Source organism: Indicator indicator, unplaced genomic scaffold (assembly GCF_027791375.1).
Source record: "Indicator indicator isolate 239-I01 unplaced genomic scaffold, UM_Iind_1.1 iindUn_scaffold_67, whole genome shotgun sequence".
Classification (NCBI taxonomy): Eukaryota; Metazoa; Chordata; class Aves; order Piciformes; family Indicatoridae; genus Indicator; species Indicator indicator.
Window position 1 is genome coordinate 34,453 of NW_026539197.1, and position 10,407 is coordinate 44,859.

A 10,407-nucleotide genomic window follows, 5' to 3' on the forward strand; every position below is an offset into this window, starting at 1 on the left:
GGAGGAAGAGGGGGAGGAAGAGGGGGAGGAAGAGGGGGAGGAAGAGGGGGAGGAAGAGGGGGAGGGAAGAGGGGGAGGAAGAGGGGGAGGAAGAGGGGGAGGAAGAGGGGGAGGAAGAGGGGGAGGAAGAGGGGGAGGAAGAGGGGGAGGAAGAGGGGGAGGAAGAGGAGGAGGAAGAGGAGGAGGAAGAGGAGGAGGAAGAGGAGGAGGAAGAGGAGGAGGAAGAGGAGGAGGAAGAGGAGGAGGAAGAGGAGGATGAAGAGGAGGAGGAAGAGACGGAGAGGAAGAGGAGGAGGAGGAGGAAGAGACGGAGAGGAAGAGGAGGAGGAGGAGGAAGAGACGGAGAGGAAGAGGAGGAGGAGGAGGAAGAGACGGAGAGGAAGAGGAGGAGGAGGAGGAGGAAGAGGAGGAAGAGGAGGAAGAGGAGGAAGAGGAGGAAGAGGAGGAGGAGGAGGCTGCTGCCAGGCAGGGCTCAAAACATTCTCCACAAGCACACAAGGAGGAAAAAAAAAAAAAAAAAAGAAAAAAAGAAGATTAAGAAAAGTTGGGCAAGAGCTGAGCCAACAGCAGAGGAGTGGTGAACTGTGCAGCTTTGGGCCCTCTGCAGCTCCAGGCACAACCTGCACTTCACTCAGGGAATCCTTCAGGCTGGAGAAGACTTTAAAGCTCCTGGAGTCCAAGCTTTAAGCCAAGCGCTGCCCCAGGGCACCACCAAACCCTCAGCACCACCAGCTCCAGGGCTTTGAAAGCCTTCCAGGGATGGAGACTCCACCACTGGCCTCTGGGCAGCCTGGGTCAGGCCTGGACAACCTTCAAGGGGCAGAAATTGGTCCTCATGGTCAACCTGAACCTGCCCTGGGGCAGCTTGAGGTCATCTCCTCTTCTCCTAGAAGAGCCTAACCCCCACCTGGCTCCAGTTCCCTCTCAGGGAGGTGCAGAGAGGCAGAAGGTCTCCCCTCAGCCTCCTCTTCTCCAGGCTGAACACTTCCCAGCTCCCTCAGCTGCTCCTCAGAAGTTCCCCAGACCTTTCCCCAGCTTCTTGCCCTTCTCTGGCCCTGCTCCAGGCCCTCAATGTCCTTCTTGGAGTGGGGAGCCCAAAACTGACCCCAGGGTTCCAACTGTGACCTCCCCAGTGCCCACTCCAGGGGGACAATCCCTGCCCTGCTCCTGCTGCCCACACCACTGCCTGCTCCAGGCCAGGATTTCCCACCCAAGGAGCTCCCTCAGACCCCATCTCATCTCTTTATTTTTCTCTTTTCTTTTCTTTTTTCTTTCTTTCCCTTTCTTTTCCTTTCCTTTCCCTTTCTTTTCCTTTCCTTTCCCTTTCTTTTCCTTTCCTTTCCCTTTCTTTTCCTTTCCTTTCCTTTCCTTTCCCTTTCTTTTCCTTTCCTTTCCCTTTCTTTTCCTTTCCTTTCCCTTTCTTTTCCTTTCCTTTCCTTTCTTTTCCTTTCCTTTCCCTTTCTTTTCCTTTCCTTTCCCTTTCTTTTCCTTTCCTTTCCCTTTCTTTTCCTTTCCTTTCCTTTCTTTTCCTTTCCTTTCCTTTCTTTTCCTTTCCTTTCCTTTCCTTTCCTTTCCTTTCCTTTCCTTTCCTTTCCTTTCCTTTCCTTTCCTTTCCTTTCCTTTCTTTTCCTTTCTTTTCCTTTCCTTTCCCTTCTTTTCCTTTCTTTTCCTTTCCTTTCCCTTCTTTTCCTTTCCTTTCCTTTCCTTTCCTTTCCTTTCTTTTCCTTTCCTTCTTTCCTTTCCTTTCCTTTCCTTTTCCTTTCTTTTCCTTTCCTTTCCTTTCCTTTTCCTTTCTTTTCCTTTTCCTTTCCTTTCTTTTCCTTTCTTTTCCTTTCCTTTCCTTCCTTTTCCTTTCCTTTTCCTTTCTTTTCCTTTTCCTTTCCTTTCTTTCCCTTTCTTTTCCTTTCTTTTCCTTTCCTTTCCCTTTCTTTTCCTTTCCCTTCCCTTTCTTTTCCTTTCCTTTACCTTTCTTTTACTTTCATTTACCTTTCTTTTCCTTTTCCTTTATTTTCCTTTCCTTTCTTTTCCTTTCTTTTCCTTTCCTTTCTTTTCCTTTTCCTTTCTTTTCCTTTCCTTTCCTTTTCCTTTCTTTTCCTTTTCCTTTCTTTTCCTTTCCTTTCTTTTCCTTTCCTTTCCTTTCCTTTCCTTTTCCTTTCCTTTCCTTTCCTTTCCGTTCCTTTCCTTTCCTTTCCTTTCCTTTCCTTTCCTTTCCTTTCCTTTCCTTTCTTTTCCTTTTCCTTTTCCTTTTCCTTTCCTTTCTTTTCCTTTCCTTTCTTTTCCTTTCCTTTCCCTTTCCTTTCTTTTCCTTTCCTTTCTTTTCCTTTCCTTTCCTTTTCCTTTCCTTTCCTTTCCTTTCCTTTCCTTTCCTTTCTTTTCCTTTCCTTTCTTTTCCTTTCCTTTCTTTTCCTTTTCCTTTCCTTTTCTTTTCCTTTCCTTTCTTTTCCTTTTCCTTTCTTTTCCTTTCTTTTCCTTTCTTTTCCTTTCTTTTCCTTTTCCTTTCTTTTCCTTTCTTTTCCTTTTCCTTTCTTTTCCTTTCTTTTCCTTTTCCTTTCTTTTCCTTTCTTTTCCTTTTCCTTTCTTTTCCTTTCTTTTCCTTTTCCTTTCTTTTCCTTTCTTTTCCTTTTCCTTTCTTTTCCTTTCCTTTCCTTTCCTTTCTTTTCCTTTCCTTTCCTTTCCTTTCCTTTCCTTTCCTTTCCTTTCCTTTCCTTTTCTTTTCCTTTCTTTTCTTTTCCTTTTCCTTTCCTTTCCTTTCTTTTCCTTTTCCTTTCTTTTCCTTTTCCTTTTCCTGTCCCTTTCCTTTCTTTTCCTTTCCTTTCTTTTCCTTTTCCTTTCCTTTCTTTTCCTTTTCCTTTCTTTTCCTTTCTTTTCCTTTTCCTTTCCTTTTCCTTTCTTTTCCTTTCCTTTTCCTTTCTTTTCCTTTCCTTTTCCTTTCTTTTCCTTTCTTTTCTTTTCTTTTCCTTTCCTTTTCCTTTCTTTTCCTTTTCCTTTTCCTTTCTTTTCCTTTTCCTTTTCCTTTCTTTTCCTTTTCCTTTTCCTTTCTTTTCCTTTTCCTTTTCCTTTCCTTTCTTTTCCTTTTCCTTTCCTTCCTTTTCCTTTCCTTTCTTTTCCTTTTCCTTTCCTTCCTTTTCCTTTTCCTTTCCTTCCTTTTCCTTTTCCTTTCCTTCCTTTTCCTTTCCTTCCTTTCCTTTCCTTCCTTTTCCTTTCCTTCTTTTTACTTTTTAGGGCAAAGAGAGGGCAAACACCTCCTGCAGCTTCCCTCCCTTCAGGGCTTTTTGGTGCCTCCCAGCCAGCTCTGAGCTCTGCAGGGTGAGGGCAGCAAAAGCCCTGCAGTGGGCAGCACAGCCTGGGGCTGGCAGGGCAGCTCTGTTTACTCAGGAACCAGCTTGCAGCAGCTGGCACCACATCCCCTCCACTGCTCCCTTCTCTCACACAAGGGTGGGACAGCAGAGGAGCATTCCAGGCTCTGTGCCACCTGGCTCAGTCCTGGCACAAGCGCGGCAGTGCCAGGGGCAGTCCCTGTGCTGCTCCCCTGGAGCTCAAGGGGTTGGATTCCCTCAGGAAGCTTTCACCAAGTGGCTGATGTTGGTTGGGAGCTTGCCCTGAGGTGGGCCAGCAGCTCCTGCTCACCTTCAGCCACCATGGAATCATTCAGGCTGGCAAAGATCTGCCCTGGAGTGGTGGAGGGGCAGCAAAACCTCCCTTCAGCTGCTGGCCACATTGCTCTGAATGTCCCCCAGGAGACCATTGGCCTTCTTGGCCACGCTGTTGGCTGAGGGGCTGGTTGGCCAGCAGCATTCCCAGGTCCAGGCATCTCCAAGCTCAGCACCCTGGGTGCGCCCCAGGGATTTGCAGCACCCCTCAGGTTAACTCCAAGCAGCAACAGCCCAAGGTTAAGGTGGGGAATGAGACTTGCAAACTACCAAGGTGGGTCAAAGGGGCTTGCAGCAAGCCTCAGGAGGTTCATCTGCACCTGAGAGCTTCAAAAATCACACAGAGGAGCAGCAGGGCACTGAATGCTCAGAGGGGGACACTCTGGGAAATGAGGACCCTCGAGGAAAAGAGAGGAGCAAGAAGCAGGAGGTGTCAGAAATGCCTTCAAATGGGGGATGCTGAGTTGGAAGACCAGCTCCAGGTGGGGAGGTTCGACCTTCCCAGAGCTCATGGAGAGCCTGAGCAGAGGGAGCAAGGAGGGCAAGTGCCAGTCTCTAAGCTCTCCAACTGTCAGGAGGATCCTGGCAAACTGGGGGAGCTCTCCACAGAGCAAAGCAGCTGGAGGGGTTGGTTTCCAAGGGAGGATTAAAACCCCTGGAGGTCTGGTTTGGCTGAGCAGGGAGCATGGTGGACAAGCTCCTTCTGGACACTCAGCTGCCAGCCAAGTGCCAGAAAGGAGAGGAAATGTTGAACAATTGAGTACAACCCAAGGGCTGCTGCGGCGCTGAGCTGCCTTTGGGCTCTCAAAAGGTCTAAAGGATACTAAAAGCCTTTCCCTTCCCCACTCCCAACCAACTTCTAGGAGCAGAAATCCCAAACTCTTCCGAGGAAAGCCCACCCTGGCCACAGGGTTCAGGCTTGAAAACCTCACCAGATGTCTCCCCTGGAAGCCACAAAGTGTTGGTTTGAGTTGGGTGCCACCACAAGGAGCCAACCACTGCTCCAGCACCCTCCAAGCCACAGCAACCACCTCCCCTCCTGCCACAGGAGGTGAAGCCAGCTGGAAGCAAACAAGGAGCAAGGATGTTGCCCCCACTTCTTTTCCCAACAGGAATCTGGCTGCTCAGTCCACCTTCCCTCCCCTCCCCCAAACTTCTCCTTCATGTCTCCACATCTTAAGTCTCTGCTGAGCCATGCCACAAAGCCAGTGGTGGAGAGCTGCTGCTGGATTCCTCCTCCAGAAGTGGCTCCAGTTGAAGGGGACCAAGAACCAGACAACCCCTTCAGACCAGGCCTTGCCTGCTGGAAGAAGATCCCTGCCCAACAAGTGCTGCAGTGAGGCAAAAATCAGTGCAGGGAACTGCCCCTGAGGCTGTTGTACTCCTGAACCTTCAAGGCTGCCTTTCGAGGGACTTGAGCCAGGAGAGAAGAGAAAACTTCACCCAAACAATGGAGTTGGAGGAAGAGGAGGCCCCAAAGGAAAGAGGCAGAAAGAACCAAAGGTGGGAAGGTGAGCAGAAGGTGGTTTTGTTGTCACACCCATCCCCACCTCACCCCTCAGGAAAGGTCTCCAACCCCCAAGACCTGAGTCAGGTTGGAAAGTTGGAGCTGCCAAGAGATTTGCCTGAAGCAGATGAGCCAAGTGCATGCTGAAACCTCCCTGCTACAACAAGCTCACAGAAGTTGGGGCTCCCAAAGACCCCCACCATGGTTCCAGACTCAGGAAGAAGCTCCTGAACTCTCCCATTCCTGCTGTTTCCATGTTTGCTGCTACTCAGCACTGCAGGAGCCACTGATCCCTCCGGGACTGTGTGGGGTGGGATGGGGCTGAGAGTTCTTCCCACTTCCCAACCACCTGCAGATCCACATTCAGCAGCCTCTGCACCCTGGTGCCCACCTCACCTTCACCCCATGGGCACCTGCAACATCTGCATGGTCAGCAGAAGCCCCCCCCCCAGTAGCTAGGGCTGGATCCTCCCCAGCTGCCCTGAAAGCTGCAAGCCACCACACCAAGCCCAAAGCCCTGAATCAGGGGGGTCCCCAGCAGGACCCCTCCCAAGGCTCCTCTAACCCCTGAGGTCCCCACATCTGCCACCCCCCCAGGGTGCCTCATATCTCTTCAGGGTCCTCCCCAGGACCTGCATGCCAAAGGCCCCCCCAGTTCTCTCTCCTCTTCCAAAGCTCTCCCACTCCTCAAGTCTCCCCAGTACCTCACCAGGGATCACTCCTCACTCCAAGCCCCGCCTCCCTTTACAGCCCCCCTACATTTGCAACCCCCCCAAGACCCTCCTCAAGCCCCCCACCCCTCCGTGTCTCCCTGAGTGCAATCGCTCGTGCTTCTCCCCTCTCCTGAAGGCCTCCCAAGGCTTCCACTCCAAAAGGCCACCCCAACTCTCATCCCAGAGGCCTCCCCATGCCCCTCACACCCCGTTTGCCCCTGACGCTCACTCCACAAGCCCCCAATCCTGCTGACACCCCGAATCCCCCTGCCCCCCACCCCAGTTCCCCTGCCCCACGCCCCTGACACTCCGTATCCCGCTGATCACCACCCCCAGTCCCCCCAAACTCTCCCATTTCGCCCAATTTCCCCCACCCCAGGGCCCCCCTGGCCTCCGGCTCCCCCCCTTAAGGCACCGCCCGGGCCCCTCGCTGCCTGCAGCAGCCCCGCCCATCAGGGAGGGCCTTACCCCACCGCGGCCCCGCCTAAGCATCCCATTGGCCGCGGCCCCCGCCACTCCGCCCCTAACCGCGAGTTCATTGGTCCAGAGCGGCTGTCAATCAGCGGAAGAGGCGGAGCAGCGCACAGCGGCCGGCCCACCAAAACTCGGGGAGAGTTGTGGGGGGGAGGGGCCGGCCGGGGCTCCCCGCTGCTTCCCCTCCACACACCCCGGGAGGCTGCCCCGCCGCTTCCTCCCGTCCCAGCCCGGGACAGCCCCGCCGCGTTGCCGGGCCCGGGAGCCGCCGCTTACCTGAGGGAGGCCAGGGCCGGGGCCGGGCCGGGCCGCGCCGCCGGGGCCTCGAGCTGCCTGCCTCTCGCGCTGGGGCTTCCCTCCCCCCCCCGGCCCCCCCGCCCCGTGCCAGCCCGCCCGAGACTCTCGCGAGAGTTGAAGGGAGGGGGAACGGAGGGCAAGCCAATGGGCGGCGGCGGAGGGCGGGGCAGGGAACACCCACGTGGGGCGGGGGCAAGGCTGAGGGAGGCCTCGGGGAGCGCAGGGAGCAGCGGGAGGGGGTCACAGGGACACCCCTAAACTGAGGCATCGGGATACCCCTGACACTGGGACGCCCTGAAACCGGGACACCCCGACACCGGGACACCCCCGAGGCTAGGACACCCCAACACCAGGCCACTGGGACACCAGGACATTGTTATCCAGGGACATCCCAACACTGGGACACTCTATCACCAGGACGCAGACACCCCCCTGACACTCACACCCCAACACCCAGCAACACCCCAGTTTGTGACCCTGGCTGAGGTGTCCCCAAGGAGGTGGTGATGTCCCTGGGCAGGGACAGATTGAGGTGACGCATGCCAGGCAGCCATCCTGAGCATCCCAGTTGTCCCCAAGGATCAATGACGTCCCTGTCCCCTCTCCCTGTCCCCTTGGGGATGTGGCTGAGGGCTCAGAGTGGCAGCCAGGCTCAGCTCCAGACCCTCTGGGGATGCTGCTACCTCCCCAGGGTGATCCCAAGGCTGTCCCAGTGGCAGTCATGGGCGAGTGACAAAGGATGGAGCCACCAAGGAGACACAAGGAGCCGAGACCCCCTTACCAAACCGTCTTTATTCCCCTCCTGCCCGTGGCGGGGCTGGGGGTCCCCCTGCCCCCTCGCTGCCACGGCCAGGTGGGGGGACCTGGCACAGCACCGCGCTGGCTCTGTCACCGTCACTGCCGCCGGCTCCATCACATGGCAAAGAGGATGAGGAAGGCCACCATGAGGCAGAAGAGCCCCATGGCCTCGGAGAGGGCAAAGCCCAGGATGGCATAGGAGAAGAGCTGCTGCTTCAGCGAAGGGTTCCTGCGGGGAGGGGACAGAGGGGATGGGGGGGGGGGGTGTGTGTCACAACCAGACCCCCAAGCCCCTCAGAGTTCCACCCCTGCCCCCGCGGAACCTCATTCCCGCCTCGTCCTGACCTGGCGTAGCCGATGATGAGGCTGCCGAAGACGGTGCCGATGCCAGCGCCGGACCCTGCCACCCCCACGGTGGCGGCGCCGGCGCCGATGAACTTGGCGGCGGTGTCGATGTCCCGGTGAGCCACGCTCGTCCTGAGGGCACGGCGGGCACCCAGCCTCGCCTGGGGGGTTGGGGGAGGGGGGCACGGGAGGCTCTCACCCCAGAGCACCCCACCCCCCCCACCCCACCTAGTGCCTCAGTTTCCCCACATCCAGCTCCCCGCAGCCTCTTGGGGAGCCCCAGGGCAGGCAGAGGGCTCTGGGCTGGTGCTCAGCACCACCCCCAATGCCTCCCCTGGTTTGAGCTGGGTGAGTTACCTGCTCTGTCTGGGCCTCAGGGCTGCTCAGCACGGAGGCAGAGAGGGGCTGGCATAGCACCCGTGAGCTCCTCCTCACCTGCAAGGCACAGCACCTTTCAGTTTGGGTGGCACATCCCCATCCTGCACCCTCTCAGGGCAGCAAAACTCCCCCCAAGGTCCCCTCAGGCCACTGCTGCCACCTCTGACACCCTCCAAACCTGCTCCTCCCCTTGGGCACCCCACGAGCTGGCAGCACCCAGCTGATCCCAGCACCCAAAAGGAGCCCTTGGGCTCCCCACAGCCCTGCCACGGGCACCTCATAGCCCCAGGCATCAGTGCAGGGATCCCACAGCTGCTGGAGCTGGCACCCAGCCAAAGGCTCATTACTGGCAGGGCTGGATCCACCTCCACGCAGGTAATTAATTAATTAGTAACCACCAAAGGCTGGCAAACGATCTTTAACCACAGCAACCCAGTGCTTGGGGCTCTGCTCACCTTCCGAGCAGCTCAGGGTGGCTCTAAACCTGCAAAGATAAGTGTCCCCAAAGCTCTCCCCTTGTCCCCAAGGTGTTATCTCCCCCTACACCCTCATCCCGTGAAGGGGATACGGAGGGGACGAGGAGGGTTTGTCACTACTCACTAGAGCAGGAGTGGAGATGAACTTTGCACAGGCGTACATGGTGAGGGACAGAGGGACACAGGCAGGGGACAGGGCTGGAAGAGACATACAGACACCGGGGTGGGGGTGGTGTGAGGGGTGCCCCCGGGACAGGCAGGGCATCTGGGGACACACAGGAGGTCTGAGCCATGCAGGAACAGCAGGGCAGGACATGTCTTTGTCACCCATGTGACAGGTCCTGGCTGAGTGCCACCGTGGTGGCAGTTCAGGGCTAAGGACTGTGGGGTCCTGGAGTTGCTCCAGTGTGAGGCCTGGGGTGGGTGGGCAAAAGGAGCTTATGAGGCAGGACAGGCCTTGGGGATCCTGCCTCGGCCCTGCCACCCAGGGCAGGCATGGATAGAGCCTGGGACAGCTCTGGGGCAGGGAGGGGGGGGATGTCACAGCCTGCGGACACCCAGTCCTGGTAGGGCACATGGGGGCTGGAGAGGACAGAGCACCTGAAGGGTGAAACTTCAGCGTGGAGGGAGGTCACTCCAGGAGGCTTCAGTCCTCAAGCACCCTGGGGTGACAGAGCGACCCCAGCACCCGGGAGGTAGAGGGGGGCCACAGTCCTCCAGCACCCCACAAACACCCTCCCAGGGCCCCCAGCCCCCTGGCCTGACACAGTCGCCCCAAACCAGGGGAGGGTCAACCCCAGAACACTGAAGGGTCAGCCCTCAGCTCAAGGAGGGGATGCCCCCAACACCAATCAGCTCCCTGAGGGGGGGATCGCCCTCCCTATCCCCACTCGGAGCGGAGGTTCCTCCTCAGTGCCCCCCGCCCCTGAGGCGAGGCCTCCCCTTCCCCACCCCCACGGCCTCTCTCAGCCTCCCACGACTCCCTCTCTGTCAGCCCGGAGGGGCTCTCTCTGCCCTTCCCTTGCCCCCCACCGAGCGGATCTACCCGCCCAGGGGTGTCCCTCCGGGCCGGTGCCACTCACCTGAGGCGCCGGCAGCGGGCAGGTCGCGGAGGCAGCGAGCGCGCAGGCGCGGCCGGAAGCACCACTGAGAGGCAGGAGGCTGCGGGCGCCCGGAGCGCCACTCGCCCTCACAGCGCCGCCTGCTGGCCGGGAGGAGGCGCAGCGGGGAGCGGCTCTCTCGGCGGAGAGGGGCCGGGGCGGGAGGAAGGGGGAGAGGCTGGGTTGCGCGCTGCGCCCCCTGGCGGCCAGAAGTGGCCTTGCGGGGGGAATTTCGGAGGAGAGGGAGGATGAGGAGGGTGCAGATACCCAGAGGGCTGGGGAGGGGGGGCGGTGTCAGTGCCACCCAAGGGTGCTGGGAATACGGTGCCACCTCAGGGTGCAGGGGAGGGTGACGTCACCTCAAGGTGCTGGGGGGGGTGCCCGCAGGGTGCAGGGAGGGTTGATGTCACCTTAGGGTGCTGGGAGGTTCTGTGCCATCCCAGGGTGCTGGGGGTCAGCGTCACTTTGTGTGGGTACTGTGGGGGGGTGTCAGTGTCACCTCAGGCTGCAGGGGAGGGTGACGTCACCTCAAGGTGCTGGGGGGGGGTGCCCGCAGGGTGCAGGGAGGGTTGATGTCACCTTAGGGTGCTGGGAGGTTCTGTGCCATCCCAGGGTGCTGGGGGTCAGCGCCACTTTAGGGTGGGTGCTGGGGGGGATGTCAGTGTCACC

General features: G+C 57.6%; 1 protein-coding gene across 1 annotated transcript; it reads right to left on the bottom strand.

Moving 5' to 3' along the window:
- Nucleotides 1-7,420: 7,420 nt before the first annotated feature.
- ATP5MC2 (ATP synthase membrane subunit c locus 2) lies at nt 7,421-9,753 on the bottom strand. Its single transcript, XM_054398599.1, has 5 exons — nt 9,721-9,753; nt 8,763-8,836; nt 8,142-8,219; nt 7,785-7,945; nt 7,421-7,668 (listed from the first exon to the last, which is right to left on the bottom strand). Exons 2-5 carry the CDS (start codon nt 8,799-8,801, stop codon nt 7,554-7,556), a joined length of 393 nt encoding a protein of 130 aa, XP_054254574.1. The 5' UTR covers nt 8,802-8,836; nt 9,721-9,753; the 3' UTR covers nt 7,421-7,553.
- Nucleotides 9,754-10,407: the final 654 nt, after the last annotated feature.